General features: G+C 42.0%; 1 protein-coding gene across 5 annotated transcripts; it reads right to left on the bottom strand.

The window, feature by feature from the left end:
* Positions 1–3085: 3085 nt before the first annotated feature.
* Positions 3086–19935, bottom strand: LOC124112573 (uncharacterized FAD-linked oxidoreductase ARB_02478-like). 5 transcript variants are annotated; one of them, XM_048399196.1, is made up of 8 exons: positions 19807–19935; positions 18552–18855; positions 14312–14417; positions 11120–11177; positions 5960–6359; positions 5711–5798; positions 4611–5394; positions 3086–3504 (listed from the first exon to the last, which is right to left on the bottom strand). In XM_048399196.1, the coding sequence occupies exons 4-8, from the start codon at positions 11136–11138 to the stop codon at positions 3146–3148; spliced, it is 1650 nt and encodes a 549-aa protein (XP_048255153.1). In that variant the 5' UTR covers positions 11139–11177; positions 14312–14417; positions 18552–18855; positions 19807–19935; the 3' UTR covers positions 3086–3145. The 5 variants fall into 5 exon arrangements, with proteins under 5 accessions (XP_048255153.1, XP_046328691.2, XP_048255147.1 ...); XM_046472735.2 differs by lacking the exon at positions 19807–19935 and adding an exon at positions 19548–19630 and having other exon boundaries at positions 5960–6357; positions 11043–11177; XM_048399190.1 differs by lacking the exon at positions 19807–19935 and adding an exon at positions 19548–19629.
* Between the last annotated feature and the right edge of the window lie 359 nt (positions 19936–20294).

Here is a 20294-nt window from a genome sequence, read left to right as displayed (position 1 = left end):
TAGTTAAAGTTTACAAGAAGGTTTGGCCTCTAAGGTTTGAAGAGTGGTCTCCCTTTGACGTCAGCAATGGCTGTCAAACGCTTTGCTACCAGCACCGGTGAGGACATCTCTGATAAAGGGGAAAATGTACACGCTAAATACACCATGAAAGCAAACCAGAGGGCCGCTAATGTGCTGAGGGATTACTTGAGAGAGAAGGAACAGGATTCGGACATCGATGTTGTGCGTCTGAATGAAGTGTAGTCTCATTTCTATGTTGATGCGAGGAAACCGAACACTACAAGGCAAGCAGTTTGGAAAACTTCAGACACTCTATTAATCGCTATCTAGGTACCACACCAAACAACAAAGATATTGATATAATTAAAGATGCCAGTTTCAATGATGCCAATGCAAATTTCAAAGCTGCCCTGGTTGAACTGAAGAGAATGGGAAAAGGCAATATTGACCACCATCCTATGACCTCAGCAGACGACAGACAAAATCTGAATCAATCTCTGTTTATGTCAACAACTACACCAACTGGGCTTCTCAAGAAAGTTTCAGTTTGATATTAGACTGTATTTTTTTAGACGTGGGAGAGAAAACATGCTGGCAATGACAAAGGATACATTCAAGATAAAAATGAACCATTCTGGTCTGAAATATGTTGAAAAACAAGAGGATGAACTGACCAAAAATCACCGTAAAGCGGACCGTGAAACATTTTCTGCAATTATGCCTGAAACTCCTGGCAATAATTACAGCCCTGATGCTTCAGTTGTGAAGTATCTCAGTTTGTTTCATCCCAACTGTCCACGTCTGTGGCAAGGACCCAAGGACGCTTTCGTCGAGGGGGGGCGTGTGGTATTGCAACCGTGCCTTAGGGGAGAAAACGCTCAGCACATTTATGTCCAAGCTCAGCAGAGATGCATAGTTGTCAGCGATCTACACAATCCACTCAATAAGGGCGACTGGGGCAAGTATTTTGTCGGAGAAACGGTTTGGAGCGGCCCAAATAATGTCTGTGACAGGCCACAAATCTGTCTCTTCTCTGGCTGTGTACCAACAAGTGACCCATAATGAGAAGTTTGATACGGGAGGTACCTTGACTGCCTCAATAAAAATGGGAAAAATAGATTCTCCTCCCCCCTGCCGTTGCCATCCACTCATATATGGCCAGCACTACCCGCACCACCACAATCTAGGCCAAGACAACCAGCATCCAGACCAGCCGGCACGTCACCGATAGTCGTTACGTCTAAAGCGTGTGCCATGACCGATTTCCCCGATGATGATGATGATGATGATGATGATGATGATGATGATGACGATCTTGCTCAGCTTGATATTGACAGTATGTTTCAGTGTAACCAAGTGTCTCTACAAAAACACACAGACAACACGTATGCCCGTATATACACGTATATCTTTTACAACTGCACAATCAGCAGTTTAAACAGCACCATAAACAATAAACTCACTGTACTGATTATCAAGGCCATGCGGATGCATATCACAAATCCATTGTTAACGTTTGTGTTGAAATTAAAGAGTTGTATCGGAAACGTGTACTCGTACTGTCATTAATAACGGTTGTAAGGTTTCAAGAGTAGTCTCACTTTGACGCTTAACGTCAACGTACGGCTGTAAGGTGTTCAGTTTTCATTTTGACATGACACGTGCGATATGGATACCAAAGAGTAAACTTTATATAAACTTTATACTTTGTATAAACTCGGCATAATAAATTCGTTATGGTGTCTTCAGTTGCCGTATACGGTGTCATATTAGGTAAGCAGAAAAATATTGGGCGAGGCGTCAGCCGTGCCTAATATTTCTCTGCTAACCTAATAACAGATGAATGAGCATAGAAAATATTACGCATGAAATGATTAATAGAGGAACGGTTCAAGTTTCTAAAGAGACAATAAGAACGCATTTACATGCAACTGATTTGCAGAAATCACGGGGAATTCCATCACCACTCCTGAAGCCAGAACAGCAACAATGACGTTTGAACTGGTGCTTGGAGCATACAAATTTCAATTCGGACAATGTCATGTTTTCAGATGAAAGTTAAGTGTGACTTTATCCCAAAGTGCATAAAAATGTGGACTTTATATTTAGGTTACAGAGCAACAAATGTGCCAGCGTCGAAAGTACAGTCCTAAATTCCGTGGGGTTGGCTGGGTGCATCACCATTAGGTATTTCTTAAGGTAACATAACTAGTGCAGGGTACACTGGTATTCTACAGGGACATATTCTTCCAACAGCAATAGTATTGTTTGGTGTCGGGTGGGAATTCGGGCAAGACAATGAACCAAAACATGGTTTTATGACGCGGCCGGGGATCGAAGCCCGGACCTTCCGCTTTCCGGGCGGACGCTCTACCACTAGACCACGGAGGCGGTCTCCGGTCTTTAAGACATGGTTATGGTTTGATATTGCAGATTTTAGCAAAGGGCACTTTTCAATACTAAGTATCATACTTAAAATATTTTTACCCGTGAAGATCCGGGGTACAATAGTTCTTCAGCAACCCATGCTTGCCATAAAGGCGACTATGCTTGCCGTATTGTGACATTATAGTGTATATACACAGTGACTGATATTATAAGGAACAATCAACGCTGTTGGGGTATGACACGTTACGAACCAAATAACTGATTCTGACCGCCTGATCCCTAAGGTCGCCTCTTATGAACAGAAAAGATTGCTGGGGACCTATTCTTACCTGGATTTTTATCGAAGGTGCCTCGGTAGGTAGGAACTAATACTGAACAATTCTGTAGTCTGGTAAATGGTATGTTTGACTCGTAGTTATATTACACGATAATCAGACCTGGGTGTTGGCAACATCTTCCGGTTACCCATTCTAGTACTAGTCCCACTCAGGAGCCACCATAGTTATCTGATATCAGTTTCAGTCAACTCTTACAACAGCCATTTGTGCTTTGAGCAAGCTTTTCCCTGAATCCCCACGTGGTCTAATCTCTCGAGAACTTTGTCAACGTTTTCATGACTTTTAGAGGATGCTGAATTGTTAATAATATCCTGTTTACCCAAGTGACGAAATTTTCATTTTTCTGACGATAAACTATATTCAAAAACAATATTTTATTAAATGCTTGTTACAAGTAATTATATTCCTCAACACGAATGTCAGCCAATGATAGATGTCCCTCTATGGTTGCCGTAGTTTCGGCCGAGGTCGGAGCCTACACAGTACAGACATGTTAGGAAGTTGCTGGCATCCCATGTCTTCTTTGTTGCAAGGAGCCTGGGGTAATGGTGCCCCCAGAAGTCTTTTTTCCAGTTGTCAATCTGCGCGGGGGGCTCGTTCAGGTAGATGCCATGGCCCAAACCATGTAGTTGCTTCTCAAGCTTGTTCGCTGCAACACGGTTTTCAGCATCGATACTTGGGTCGTTCGCCCAACTTACAGCACAGGACATGGAGCCCAGGGCTGTCCTCAAGCTGGGGCTCACAGAGGTGTCATCATCGCCCACGGTGCTCACCTGACCTACAGTAAGAGAGACAAACATAGACCTAATTGACTTGAAATCTGGGGTTAACCAAAAGGTTTTTCGTGGACGACTCCTTCCCTTTTTACTGTTATACTTACTTGTATTCGACACTTATTTACACTGAGCAGGCTTTTCATATCCGATTAACTGAAATTCGAATAGTGAAAGTGAGTTGGGGTAAACCCACTATCATATCAATCAGATCTCTGATCGCTTCAGATACCCTTTCCAGTCGAGATATGGCAACCCCCACCCCTCCCGAAAGGACGTCACATCAGGGGAACATTCTATTCATTCTCCAGCAAGAAATGAGTTCGGAGCAACGTATCTCGCTTCTGTCAGTAATGGCCGCTCTATGTTTCAAACTCTATTTCAGTCTTTCAATCAAGGACCACGGCCGCCAGTTTGTGGGAACGATTTTTAAAGCTGATATTGGTCAGTGTCAATTCATTCAATTATCACCCGATGTGGGTGGAATCTTGAGGGAGTAAAAGATCTGAGTTTATTTTATTTATATATTTTACACTGTCAAGATTTGACATTTTATCCACATGATCACTGATCCAACTGACTGGCCAATATCAGTTCTCAAAACCGTGTACACCTCTTTGAGGGCCAGTGGGGTCGCGCCGAAGACCCGGGTTCGAGTCCCCACATGGGTACAATGTGTGAAGCCCATTTCTGGTCTCTCCCGCCGTGATATTGGTGAAATATTGCTAAAAGCGGCGTAAAACCATACTCACTCACTCACACCTCTTTGAACAACATTCAATAATATTATGGCATGTCAACAAATATGGGAGATATTTGTAGTGAAACTACAATGTAGTGAAACCAATCAGTATGGTTCTGGGCATGACCAAAACCGAGGGTCATAATCGGGGTGGGGTTAATCTAACCCTAATCAAATAGCTGTATCCGCGCTGTTAGAGTGCCTCAAGCCTTTGGTTTGGGCAGTAAGTGAGCTTTCATTGTTTTCCTGGAAACAACACAGTTAAGACACCATTGCCTTCAAAATGGAGGACACCTAATAAAGCGACAGTTGCACGGCGAACGCATCATAATCATAATGCAAACATATCATATTGAAGACAGTTCTTACCTCCGATGAGTGTGTTTGTGCAAGCACCGATGGACGTGTTGGTAGGCATTACCATGACAATATCGCGTATCATGGCAGCCATGTTGTCATCAAAGTCGGCAGATCTGACCAGGGATGTAACCAGGGCGGAACGTACATAGATGGCATCATTTATGCCCTTCTCATAGTCCCAGAATGAAGCAAAGTCCTGTTTAGCACACTTGATAATCTGCCACTCTGGGTGATAATCTACCAACGGCAGGATCTTGGCAAATGATGGAAGAGAGGAAGGGCCGTAGTGAAGCATTGATACAATGTATACCACATGCTGGTATGTATAATCACTAAAGTCATTGTACCCAAGAAAGTAACCTCCCCATTCATTAGGCAGTGTCTTGGCAAGGTCGAAGTAGAATTTTATTAAATCTTTCGCTTTTTCTTGGTCATTCTGCCTGTGGAATCGAAACACACATGTCAAATGTCCAAATGCTGATGGTGGTTTATGGAGTTTGAAGACAAAGCTGGTCACGACGCCGAACGTTCCTCCTCCCCCTCCCCTGAGAGACCAGAATAAGTCAGGGTCGGAAGAGTGTGTAACAGATCCATCGTGGGAGACTTTTACTGTCCCAGATGCGGACGCATTGACGATAGAACCATCTGCTGTTACTATAGTAACCTCCAAAAGGTTGTCCACAGCAAGACCAAGTGTCCTTGACATAGGACTATGACCTCCACCCAAGGTGTATCCGCCCATGGCCACTGTATGGACGCTCCCGCCAACAACAACACGACCCTGTTTATTCACCTGTAAGACAGCATTGCAAGGAGTTTGGTCATGTGCCAATATATCAGCTAATGAATGAAAGTTAATGAGTAGGTGATTTTAAAGTTTCTTTTCTCAGAGTCATTTTGTCTTTGCTAACCGTTTTAGAAAACAACTGGTAAGATCAGTAAGTTATAGTAATTAATAAACTTATGCTTATGACATAGTCGGAATCGAGCATCGGAGATTTCTTATGATTGTGTTAATAGTTTTACTGCTTTATTATTATTTTTAAGATACATTGATATTATGTTGCCCTGAATGATGTATCACTTGAAAGATAGTGTTGTTTACTAACTTCTTCATACACCCTTGCCCAGTTGTTTCCGCTCTCTGATCTGATGACACCGTCGGCGTTCAATGGAGAATTTAGGTTTATGTCGATCCTGAAAATCACATGGAAAACCGAAAAAGGTTGTGCAAAAGTCCGGATGGGGTTTATTTAAGATAGGGCTATATTTGCTAATAATCAACTATTTTGTAAAAGCAACTCAGTTAGTGCCTCGAAGGAAACAATATAAAATGTAAAAGATTGGTGCTTTCTTACCCTTGCATCCTGCTGAGGTTGATCATGATGCTACCGTCCCCTGTTGACCGTCCGATGTAGTCGTGACCGGACGACTGAATGGTTACTCTCAGGTCGTACTTCCGGGCAAAGAGCATCACCTTCTGGACATCCTGGACTGACCTCACCAGAATTATATAGGAAGGGAACCTTGTGTAGAGCGTATCTTTCATGATGGTGAGGTTGCCATAAAGTGGGGAACCTGGCCAAAGGAGAGCACCAAAACCATCGTCTAAAGAAGCTGCCATTTTAGCCACTGCTTCCTGAGAAGGGAAGCAACTCATGCCGGGATAGCAGAATTCAGAGCACTGGTCACTGGCAGCTTTTAGGGATCCTGCCAGAAGGCACACCAAGACCAATGGAGCAACAAGAGTCGCCATCTGCATTAAAACATACATATGTTTTCATCTCTAGAATTAATATCGGATCTCATATAATTGAATGATTATGTGTCCTAAATATATAGTACACATAAACAACTTATGAAACTACCCGCGTTTCTACTAACAAACAGATACTTTGTTATGCAAATTATATCTGGCGGACGCTACAAGACATGCTGGAATGGTTGGCTTCCTCATTGATAACACCTATGTAAAATGTGGGGGTAAGACATTTAGGCAAGAAGTACGAGTTTTAGGCATCCCCGTGTGCACTAATTGCACCTCCCTTCTTGCTGATCTGTTTCTTCATGCATATGAATTTCTGCACAGATTGGCAAAGTAAAACAAATCGCTTAAGTTTAACTTTAGCCTGCTATTGTTCAGTAACCATCAAATTGCAAATTCCCTTCCACTGATTTACCCACCTGAACTAGAAATAAAGGAGACGTGAGAACGCCTTAATTGTTTCATAGTTACATCAATGCATGAAGATTCATGAAGATTCAGAGTAACAAACACTCTTCTTCAACGTTCCGATGGTCAACTTTCCCTTCATGTCGAGCAGCATTCCAGCAGCTCCAGCCTTTGATGTGTACATGTCACAACATTTTAGGTAAAATCGAGCATGCTCTTTCTTCGGAGATTTTAAAACGCGCCATACGACTCTTGCTCAAACGTTTGATCAAGGATTCAAGCAACATTCAAGGCCTCAGTAAAGCTTTCAAAAAGTATTAGGGTAGATATGTGCAGGATATTTCCAAATTTGACGCATCAATGACACAAATTATGTCTGATGCAATTCCCTATTTTGACTTGTACAATATGTTCCTGTGCCTATAAATCGATTTTATTGAATAAAACTCAATTGAATTTGGAAAAGGAACACCGGTGATAGAATACAAAGCAACTGTGATGCTCCAATATAGGATTTCAGGCAACACCATGTGCCCACGAGGATAAGCGTGACGCTTAAGACATGTGCCCACGAGCTAAGTGTGACACTCACAGATATATAGATTTGCATGATTGGCTCCTGGAACCCGCAAGGGGCGCAATTCTGAACAAAGAATCAGTGTTGTATATGTTCTAGGGAGGAACACAAGGTAACGATTCATAAGGTTCTTGTGTAAATGTGACCTCTATAGACGATAGAGTGGTTAGAAGGTTGCTTACTTATGATTGGTCCAGCTAGACCAATCTGATTGGTACAGTAGGGTACGTGCTGGTCAGGTTGATGCATTGGTCTCTTAATGACATGCGTGTTTCCTTTAACGTCTACAGTTTATTGATGTTGCCTCTTGTCCTTGTGGATAGGGGCGGGAAGTCTTTCCAGTGTATTTGTCTCAACATTTGCATGTAATCTCGCACACACATCCCTAAGGGTTTGGGGCAGACTGGGTACATTGACATGTAATATGTTTGTAAGTGTTGGACTAGCTGGAATATTGCTCAGTGCCGCGTTAAACAAAACAAAAAACTCTAAGTGTATTGACAGTGGTGAAGTCACATCTATGTTGGCTGTTTTTTCTTTGGGGTTGCTGGTATGGAATACTGACTGTTACCGAACATGTGCTGCAGTAAACTAATCATTACTCGCAAATGAAACCTTGATTGTTTTATTGTCACAGTGTCATTCTGGTCAGCTCTTTGTTATTGTCACAGTGTCATTCTGGTCAGCTCTTTGTTATTGTCACATTGTTATTCTGGTCAGCTCTTTGTTATTGTCACATTGTCATGCTGGTCAGCTCTTTGTTATTGTCACATTGTTATTCTGGTCAGCTCTTTGTTATTGTCACATTGTTATTCTGGTCAGCTCTTTGTTATTGTCACATTGTTATTCTGGTCAGCTCTTTGTTATTGTCACATTGTCATGCTGGTCAGCTCTTTGTTATTGTCACATTGTTATTCTGGTCAGCTCTTTGTTATTGTCACATTGTCATGCTGGTCAGCTCTTTGTTATTGTCACATTGTCATGCTGGTCAGCTCTTTGTTATTGTCACATTGTCATTCTGGTCAGCTCTTTGTTATCGTCACGGTTAATCCTTATAGTATTATCTTTGTCCATTAATCCTACCTTGTGTAACCATATCAGGAACCATATACGCTTACTCAATGTTCTTCCAACTTCTAAATGCATATGAAAGACTTTAAAACCCTGTGGTCTGAAAGGTTTGCTAAAATCTCCTACTTTGAATCACCAAGGTTAACACATAACACCTTTCTCTCGGAGAGGCATTTGAAAGTATGTGACCTTTAATAGGAATAGCCAAGTTATTTTACATGTTCATGTAGCTCAAGATTACACAAGGGTATTCGTTTGATTATGTTACCTACCAATCCATTTGAACATGATTCTGGAGTCGACAGGCGCAAAAGTAGCCTTCGTCAGAGGATATTCCTCCATTTATTTTATTTGTACAGAGTGTGGAACTGTCAAATACATTTGCAATGACAATTAAACTGGAAATACGGTTACGCTATTGAAATAATGATTCTACAAGCAGCATAGCTACAGCCTATGACATACGAGTGTGTGAGTGAACGAGTGTGGTTCAACATTGCTTTTTGCGAAATTCCAGCAATATCACTACCACGTGGGGAATCGAACCCTGTGTAGCAGGTACAAATCAATCCCTTAAAACTTTACTGCAGAGTGATTTTAGCGGAGACTGAGTCAGGTCACTCCCCTCTACGTGGCCCCAAACACTCACTCTAAACTCAGAACACTCCCCGTTGGGCTCAAATCCACCCCTCCATGTTCACAGTATTCTAACCGCCTCCGTTGCCTAGTGGTAGAGCGTCCGCCCGGATCGCGGAAGGTCCGGGGTTCGATCCCCGGCCGCGTCATACCAAAAGACGTTAAAAGATGGTACTTGTTGTTACCCTGTCTGGCGCTCGGCATTAAGGGGCTAAAACAAGGACTGGTCGGCTCGGAGTCAGTATACTGCGTCTGAGTTGGGTATTCATGTTAAACTGCGGCATAGTATCTCAGTGAGCTAGCAGTATAAATTGGCATCAGTCCGGACTAGTACAGGCAGCCACACAAACACACACACATACATGCACGTCGCTATATAAGTGCAATAATTTTGGACGCGACGTTAATCCCCATTTCACCTCACCTCACAGTATTCTACTTCTACTGTTCTGTTTGTGGCATACAGGTCTGAAGCTTTCAGATGTTCATGTAACTTTAGGAGGTAACTATATTGATAGTTTATTGGACAATGATCGAGAACAATGTCAATTTTGAATGTGCATATCGTTTAACGTCTGAGTAAAATCACCTACGATCTGGTATACCCGAGTTCTGTCCATATATTAACATTACAACATAAACAGAGCTCATAATTAACAGATGTTGCCCAGTAAGTCTGTCCCTGTGGACATTCAGTAATAGCATGTTAAAACATTCCTTTTCTATACAAGGTGTTCAAGACTTTATTTAGTTTTACTAGTCTGTCTTACAGACCCTGATACATTTATATACAGCCCACGCAAGTCTATAATGTTTGGCAAGTCTAGATTACTGCAGTATCTGAACATGAAGAGAATCACTGGGCTCCTTTTTTATTAGATTTTTATTAAGATAACTGAACAACTGTTTTTTTCTGTACGATATGTTCATTTCAGAGACTATATGTAAGGTTTTACATGTGCGCGTGCCTTTAGTGAAACGGGGAAGATCGACACTACAGACAGTCCCAGGTAATGAGAAAACACCACAAGATTGTATTGAATTTACATGTAAAGAACATACAGTGTTCAGGTACAATATCCTCTGATTACTAGTATTATGAAATAATAATCAAAAAATATATTCTCGAAAAGAAGTTCCAGAAGAAATATAATTTACTTGTATTTGATAAAGATGTAAAAAATTGTACAGATGTATCATATTCCTTTGACATAAACCTGATATGATTATTATGATTAGAAAAAAAACAAAGTGACTTTTAAAGTGAAAAAATGATAGATTTGACTATTTTAGGGTAAAATTAAACATCTTTTCAGATTTGTCACGAGTGATAGATGTCACGTGTGACGTGTTAATTCAAAAGTAATACATAATATTTCAATGAAAGAGCAATAGCCAATATTAATATTTTTTATTTGAAATAGTATAGGAGGAGTGATTTTGGCCCCGGTAGTGATTTTGGGCCTACGAGGAAGGACTGCTCTGAGCCTAGGGGAGCAGTCTCAGGCAAGACCTAAGTGAGATGAGCCTCATACACCAGGCGTCCGTCGAGGCGAGCGAACGTGTTAACCATTAGGCTATCCCGCCAACCAATAAGTCGCAGGAAATCTGTATCTGTTAATAACAACCGTGTGTATAAAACAGTACTAATTTGATCAATTACAAGTGCAATAAACACAAACAGAGCATGCACATTCGACGCACACCTGTCTGGCTGACAGCCAAGCAGCTCTCACTTGAGAAGTTACGAACATAAGGAGTTGCGTCCCTTGTGACCGACACGCCACTTCACCCGGAACTCGCAGTGAGATTCTGACTCCCTTTACAGGCGAATAATGTCTTACCGTCGTTATCCGTACGTCGTTTCTAAAGATACCCGCAACTGATATGTTAAAGATAGATAGGCGAGCAGCAAATGTTTGAAATGTGGTCCCGAAATAGCTAATCCACAACGTAGAACTTCCCCCAAGAAAATATGTCTTACCTTCCTGGTGGCTTTCCAACCAACAACAGGTTGACCTTTATAACATGAATGTTGTCGGGGTCATATAGCTACAGCGGTGTCTACAGGACGCGACATGGCGAGTCCCTTCTTTGGAGCCAGGCAGGATTATCTGACCTACAAAATAAACTAGCTTCTGATTGGTGCGGACAATTATTCTGTTTTCGAGACAAGGGAGTTAACTGATTATAGTTTCAAGGAAAGATTTTAAACATTTACCCTTATCAAAGAAGTGGCCACTATCCTGACCGTGACGAGTCGTCGCTTGGAAATCCAGAAGTCAACTCATATGGTAACAGTTTTGCACCCAACTAAATCATTACTGTATTCAGATTTACTGTAAACAAATACAAAAGGTTGATTTATTTAATGCGCGATTCGGTTCCAAATTAAATCTAGCGCGGTGAAATCTACAGTTAACCTAGCTCGACAAAAACACAGTGTGTTTATCACCTAATTGATCATACAGATAGCGTAGGACGATGACCATGATATCAACCACTGGTTTGTCTGTCCCAGAGTCGACCATTTACATGGTTGGCGTGGTAGGCACATACTAATATGTTTTTGACGCACGGAGGTAGTACTATTCATAATTAGGGGTGGAAAAAAATAATCATGGCACTCACCAGGTGAGCATCTTACATCATACAACACATCCCCAACCACCACTCACTGTATCGAAACATAATCTCGAATAATAACCACAGTAATCTATTCTCGAATCTGGGCTTCCTATTGGAAAATGTTCTTATAACAGTTGCCAGTCTTACCTTTCTTAAATAATCTTACACACTGTGTGGGGTGTAGGCTGTGAAATACACAGGCATGTGACTGTATAGTAAACGGGCACTGGGTGGGGTGTAGGCTGTGAAATACACAGGCATGTGACTGTATAGTAAACGGGCACTGGGTGAGTTGTAGGCTGTGAAATACACATGCATGTGTCTGTATAGTAAAAGGGCACTTGGTGGGGTGTAGGCTGTGAAATACACATGCATGTGTCTGTATAGTAAACGGACACTGGGTGAGTTGTAGGCTGTTAAATACACAGGCATGTGTCTGTATAGTAAACGGACACTGGGTGAGTTGTAGGCTGTGAAATACACAGGCATGTGACTGTATAGTAAACGGGCACTGGGCGGAGTGTAGGATGTGAAATACACAGGCATGTGTCTGTATAGTAAACGGGCATTGGGTGGGGTGTAGGCTGTGAAATCATTTTATATATCCATATATGGCATTAGCGTAACACTTCTTGACCCTTTACGAGAAACGTAAACCTCCCTGATACATGGCGATGTGATAACTGGGAAGATACGTGCGATTGTACAAATTGGTCACAAAAGACTACTACATTGTAAAAATGTGTTTAGATCCTAAACACAAACCTTAACACGTTCCCAGTCGCATAAGTTTGCTTGTTTAGGGTCTTAACAAGTTTAGGATTGTATTTAACCGCTAATGTGGGACATTGTAGGTAATTTAAAAGGGGGTGCTTTCTATATGTTTTTAGCATTTTATAGGCATATAGAAGTAGGCGGGGAGGGGGGGCGGGGAGGGGGTAACTTAAAAAGGTTTAGAGTCTGTCGTCGTAATCAGATATGCTTTCCTTGTCAGCTTTCCTGTAAGTATACTATTAGCCACACAGCAACAACATATTTATGAACACAACACTTTTGAAACCTCGGCTGGAAACAATCTTGCAACCTCTTTATTTGTAGTCCTTCACGCTACCTCTCTTGCTTCGGAGACTCTTGTCATCACAAGTGTCAATTTTCCTCGTCAACAGTAACTTAACTCAGCTTGGTGTATTTGTATATTGCTACGTTTATTTTGTACCAATATAATTTCACTATATAATTATAACATCTTATCCATATTTGACTTCATGCCCAATGAATATGCACTTTATTAAACATGTTTAATTTCTAGGATTTCAACACATCCCTAATCATGTCTTGATCTAAACATGTCTAGTATCAGTTTACATCCTGAACACATTTTCCTTAATCAGTTGTACTCAATATCACTATGAGGTTGAGGTACAATAATGTGGCAATGTACACGTGTAAGTGATTTGTGTCGTGTGAATACCAGGAGTTCAAATTCTTTGGATGAGAAAGGACACTGATAGAACAGTATTGAGAATTTTAACGTTATTTGGGAAACACGTCGCCCACAACCATAGTGTTTATTTCATTCATATGTAGTCGGCACAAAGCCTCACATACATTCACCCACCCACTCATATTTTACATGCACACATATCCAGTATCTGCATATAAAAAATCAATAATTTATGATGATGTTTGCATCAAAACTAACCCACCTAGTTCCCATCATGTCTGTTTAAGATGAACGAAAAATGTGTCTCCAACAAACAAAATTTATTTAAGATCACAATTCAAAGTTTGACTTCTTGGTGGACTTCTAGTCTTTTGTCGAATCAGGGGCCCCATTATTAGAGATGCTGACACCGCGAGTGCTCTGACAAAGGTATGCTTAACACACAAGCTACCGGACACTGATCGTGGACAAGGACGATGACACCTGGTGTTATCGTGTGGAGGACGAGTCTGTAGGGTACCAGAGGGACGAAATAGAGAACATGGGTGATGAAACCTGGTGTTATCGTGTGGAGGACGAGTCTGTAGGATACCAGAAGGACGAAGATAGAGAACATGGGGGATGCTACCTGGTGTTATCGTGTGGAGGACGAGTCGGTAGGATACCAGAAGGACGAGGGTAGAGGGCATGGGTGATGCCACCTGGTGTTATCGTGTGGAGGACGAGTCGGTAGGATACCAGAAGGACGAAGATAGAGAACATGGGTGATGCCACCTGGTGTTATCGTGTGGATGACGAGTCTGTAGGATACCAGAAGGACGAAGATAGAGAACATGGGTGATGACACCTGGTGTTTTCGTGTGGAAGACGAGTCTGAAGAACAGCGTGAACACGTGGATCGCGGACAGAAGCGATGACACAACAATGTTTGTTTGGCGGATAAGCATTTATAACAACACATTGACAATGGTCGAAGTCAGGAACGATTATGTTGGCTTTTAGTGTATGAGCACATTTTGACCTGTAGTAAAGATTCGACTCATAACGATATGTTTGTTGTCTGTTGAGGGTCGGATGATTACAGTGTCTTCCTCATGCTATGTGACGTAAGTCAGCTCCTGAGGTTATATTTGACATCTCACACTACACACCTTCTGCGTCAAGGACAAGTTCCTGTGTACCTTGTCGTGCACTGCGAACGCAGGTTAATCTGTACTAAAGTCGTTCTTGGAATATTTGTAGAGATCGCTGTATAGAACCCAGGGATGCAAAGTCCGGATCCTTCTTCTGAAACAATGCATTAGAATAATGTACACATATTCCACTGACCTTTCTATTATATACCAACGGGCAAAGTAACTGTGCTTCATATAAAGTTCAATATAATCTGACGACCAAAAGAAGCTTTCAAATCACTCTGGTTATAAAAACACAAAAGAAAGATGTATTGGAAAAGGTCAAATCCGCAACGAAATAACCATTTAAAATGACAGTATAGAGCATCAAATATTAACATGGTAGTTGCCTGAATTGAGTTGGGGTAGCAAAAGCAAGCGTTCTACGTAATGGATAAAGGGCACACACATGTAAACTCAGGTTCAGTGACACGTCACATTAATAGTTTGTATAATCACCCCCTGCTACAAGACACGCAATAACTCTCTCGCGCATAGAAAAAGTAGGATGCTGATGACGTCACGTGGTTAACGTCGCCATGCTTCTTGAAGGGCCTGGATTAGTTCTTGTCGGTTGGCTGAAGCATGTGTTCGCTGTCAAACACGACGATCCATGACATCCAAGAGGTTGTCTATGGGGGACATGTCTGGGGAGCGTCCAGGCCACGGCAACACGTTGACGTTGTTGGCTGCAAGAAAGTTCTGTACGATTCGGGCTGTTTGGGGTTTGGCGTTTTCGTGCCAATAAAGGACACAACGTGGTAGCTGTTGTAGAAATGGTAGGACAATCGGACGAAGAATGTCATCCATATAACACTGAGCAGTCAAATTTTCGTTAACGATGACCAGTGGTGTTCTCTCCTGCCAACAAATTCCTCCCGACACCATAACACCTCCTCCACCATACGGCACGACCTCCTGAACGCAAACATTCCGCCTTTCGTTCTCCTCTTCGGCGGTAAACACGTTGTCTTCCATCAGCTCTGAACAGACAAAACCTGCTTTCATTAGTGAAGACGACAATCTGTCAGTCACGTCGCTGCCAACGACCTACTGTTCGGGCCCATGTCAATTTCTGACGACGATGCTGTCAATAACTGTCCTCTGTAAGGTATGTTAGCCATTAATGCTTGAGCCCAGAATCACCTGGCCACTGTATGTCGACTAACCATATGCCCTCAGGCATTCGTCGCTGATGACGTCTCATCACCTATCGATTTCGGAGATGCAAAGTACGCGAGTGCCGGTCTTCATTGGGCTGTAGTTACCCTGGCTTCGGCCTGCCTGTAACGTTGCATCACGTCAGTTACAGTAACACCGGAGCAACCAAAAGTCCTAGCAATGTGGGCATGGGTGGCTCCTATCTGTATCATACTCAGGGCCCGCTCGCGTTGTTCAGGCGTCAGTCGTGGTATTTCTACAAAACAAACGTGCCGTGGACGTGTATTACTTTTTGCATAGAGCATTGTTGTGTTTGGACGATGAGTTGTACATTGATTTAGTTTATACTTGTGTTTTTACATTTTTGCAATTTCATTTTTAAAGTGGTAAAATTTCTTTTGGCCGTCACTTTACATAAACTTATTCTGAAATTAAATACTGCATCTTTCAATATACATGCATGAAGACATCTCCTTCACATTAAGGTCGTATTTCATAAATTGTACGTGGATGTTTGAGTGTGTGCAGGGAACATGATACTCAGAAGCGTGTGTTTTTAATGTGAAGAGCACACAATGATTGGTTAGCTACCAGATGCTCATAAAAACATATTTGTTTAACCGTAAAAATCACTAACGCAATGCAACGGCTTGCTACGAATCAGCGTTTACGCGCCGTGGCTATACTGCAAACAGGAATGGCGCAAAACAAATGGCCAGACATGTTCATCGAAACACTTTATCATCTCTTTGAGGGCAACACTCTTGACTTGCCACGTGCCGATCATCCACATGTGACGTCACGTCAACACGATAACCACATTCGGTTGGTGCACCTACGGAATCGATACCAAACTGCCACATTAACAGTTTTTACAGGGTTGAGACCAATTTGTGGCAGAACCGTACGCAATATGTTAAGGGAACACAACATCCGGCCTCGACGTCCAGCGATACGCCCAAGTTTGCTCCCACGTCACCGTCAGGCACGCCTAGCTTAGTGTAAACACCATCTGGGTTTCAAAAGGCACATATAGAACAGTATACTATTCACACATGAGTCCATCTGATGGTCGTGCAAGGGTCTACAGGCAGGCAGGCGAGTGTTTTAGCGACCTTATCCTTACTCAACGTCGTCAGTTTAAGGCTAGAAGTGTAATGATATGGAAAGAACACAATTCATCATTGTTGATGGCAATTTGAATAGCGTGCGTCACCGGGACGTCATCGTTCGAGATCATGTTCCACCTTTTGTGCAAATTGCAGGGAGGTGAATTTACGTTGCAGCAGGATAATGCAAGCCACACATGCACCTGTTGTAACACACCTTTTTAGGCAGTAAAACATTGCTGTACTGCTGTTGCCGACTGTTTCTCCAAACCTCTCGCCGCTAGAAATTTCTGGGATGAGATGGCAAACGCCTACGACAGGATCATCAGCCGGTACAGCTATCTCAGTTGGGACAACCTCCTGATGCCTTCAATGCATCGCCGCTGCCTCGCCCGTATCAACGTCGACGGTGGTCACATCCGATATAGGCATCGTTAATTGAGTTGCTACACAACCCCTTGTGGTAGAGCGTCCGCCCGGAGAGCGGAAGGTCCGGGGTTTGATCCCCGGCCTCGTCATACCAAAAGACGTTAAAAGATGGTACTTGTTGTTACCCTGTCTGGCGCTCGGCATTTAGGGGCTAAAACAAGGACTGGTCGGCTCGGAGTCAGTATACTGTGTCTGAGTGGGGTATACGTATATGTTAAACTGCGACATGGTATCTCAGTGAGCTAGCACTATAAATCGGCATCAGTCCGGGCTAGTACAAGCAGCAATAAACACACACACACGTGCATGCACGTCACTATATAAGTGCAGTAATCTTGGACGCGACGTTAAACCCAATTTCACCTCACCTCACCTGCTATCAGGTGTAGGTTTTGTCAATGAATTTGTTGCGATAAAACATTGATAAGGCGAATGACCCAAAAGTATGTTCTTTTCAATAACGTCACATTTATACCACTTTATATGAAGCACATTTAATCGTTTCCGCTAGTACTATTCTTATGACACAGGCGTTTGCTTTATCGGGTGTTATTGTTGGTATTTTAACGCCGCACTCAAAAATAGTCCAACTACTAGTTTGTGGCAGAGGCCTTTAAATAACTGAGTCAGGATTATACAAATCAATAACTGATATCATCATCAACGACCCATTAAACGCCCCTTACAACAAGAATAGGTTGCTGGGGACAAGTTTCTGGGGACCCTGAATCCCAACATGGGTCATAGAGAGGTACAGGATCACATTGTCAACTCGAACTATATTGTCAAGATAGATCGTTTAGGACCTCGCTTCGACACAATCCTTAGTGGTACTGTATTATGTTGATTGAATAATATTCTAAGTCTGCTTTTCACGAACTACATTAAACTCGATAAAAATTCGACGATGTCGAGGATTTCGGATTATCAAGGTTTCTTAATTTTATATGTATTTTGGAAAATAACGAAGCTCTTGATAGTAGTTGCGAAGACATATTCTATATTTCCCGGTAGATTTGATTGTGTGTGGAGTCGCTATGTTTAGCGAGGGCATTGGTAAGCCAGTCGTTTAATGTCCTGAGATTTTATCGACATATATGTATAAATTGTCCCAGGCAATTACTCTGGGTTAAGGTTGGTCTTAGGACTGTATCATATTTTGCTGATGCTCACCTCCGCTCCCCCCATTTTAAGTAACATATCTTTCCTGTCCCCCTCCCCCAAATACATTTAACATTTTTTAATGACCTCCCACCCTACCCCAACTACCACCGCCCCTTTATTAAATTGCATAAATTTTGACAGCTCAGTGTAAATACTGTTCAAATTATACATTATATCTGAAAATATAGAACTGTGTCATTTTTTCACCCCCACCCCCATCCCACCCCACCCCCACCCCCACCCCCCACCCCCCACCCCTTCCCCTCATGTAATTGTGAAACATTTTGGTGACCTCCCACCTTGCTTTCGCTGTCTCATAAAGTATCATCACTCACTCACTCAAGATGAACGATGCCTACTGAATATGCATAGCAAATACATACCACTGGTGGGGTTTCTACTGCCTCCTCGGTGGGTTTCTTCTGTGTTTTAGGTTCTGGTTGCTTGGCTGGTTTTCTTACGTACGGTTCTTTGTCACGTGACCAAGGTGGTACGTATTCCTTATAACCCGCATAAGGTGTAATCTTGTCGTACGTCCGTATCTTGTCATAGTTTCTTATAGTATCATACTGCTTGATCGTATCATAGTTCTTCACCTCGTACTTCTTTATTTTACTTTCGTAGTTTGTTATCTTCTTGTTGTAATTGGCAGGTTCGTATTTTTTGTCTTTGTACATCTGCATGACCCTGAAAGTCACAGTGTACATCACACAATTCATATATTATATATCATAGCATCTACAAACATGACATTTGAGCAATGAACGCCAATTCTTTAAGCCATCATGGATAATTTAATTTAAACCGAGCGTTTTATAAAACAAGTAACACTTCCAGAATTTTATGTTCAAATTTCTAAAATGGTATGTTTTTATTGTTGTGGTAAAACTAACATTGAAAATACACAGTGAGTGAGTATAATTTTACGCCGCTTTTATTCCTATTCCAGCAATATCAGGACTGGGGACACCAGAAAAATGCTTGACATATTGTATCCATGTGGAGATTTCAACTCCACTGTAACTGTCATTTTGTTTCGGTAGTCATTCAGTTGCTTTGTGGAATTGGTCAAAACCGATTTGTGCATATACCAGACTAAAACGGTCTCACGGTGGACTGAACCAAACACTATCAAATATACCATATAAATCACTGTTCATGTTTGTTTGTTTATTTGTTTGTTGTGCAGCAATATTCTATCTATTGACGGCGGTCTGTAAATAATCAAGTCGGGCCCAGTAAATCCAGTGATTGACATCATGAGCATCAATCAACGTAATTGTGATACGATGACAGGCATCAACATAGTCAATGCTAACAACTCGATCGCGTTCGTCGCCTCTTACGACAAGCATGAGTTGCTGAAGATCAATTCTAACCTGGATTTGTACGGGTTCTGTGTAGGTATACGTCATGATTGTGTAATGGTGGACGTGCAGGCCAAACAGAGTGATCAACGTCTGCAGAATGGCCACGAACAGACTGTGTGAATAGAAACATGAACACTGCCAACAACGTTCCAATGCAACACGGGCGCGTCTTTACCTCGAAATTGTCTTGTCCTGTTACGAACACAAACACACTAAGATGCGTAACACTAAAACAATCCCGACAACTCATACTTGTGTGTGTACTTACATGTCAGTAACGAACGTCAAGTCACATCTCGGCAAGTGGTGAGAGAAAAGGAAATATATTAACCTATCCCACAAAACATGAGGCGCGTCCGATTGTGTGTAGCAACAAAACATGGATACGTGTTTACTAGGTATTTACCTTTATCTAGCCATGGTCATGGCCTAGCGATGCAATCTACATATATGGAACATGGATAATGAATTTAACGTTTGTGAGCGGAGACTAATGCTGTGTCACATCGCGTGATAGGAACAATTGTCTGAATAATGCACTTCAATTACCACACGTTTCGCTCCAGTTGACGAGGTGCCTCGGCTCGAATTACCTGACGGTCATATTTAGTGCACCGCCGGTTCTAACGGTGTTACTGTGTTGTATATAAACACTTACTTGCTGAACTGATATTAACGATAATATTAACGATAATATCCATTAGAGCAGGTGATGCCAATTATGCACTTATAATTATGAAGATTAAGATTTCACGT

The sequence above is a fragment of the Haliotis rufescens genome, unplaced genomic scaffold, assembly GCF_023055435.1.
Source record: "Haliotis rufescens isolate VD_foot unplaced genomic scaffold, xgHalRufe1.0.p SCAF_1, whole genome shotgun sequence".
In the NCBI taxonomy this organism is placed as follows: domain Eukaryota; kingdom Metazoa; phylum Mollusca; class Gastropoda; order Lepetellida; family Haliotidae; genus Haliotis; species Haliotis rufescens.
The sequence above is the reverse complement of the archived record's forward strand: the minus strand, read 5'-3'. Positions and strand labels throughout refer to the sequence as shown.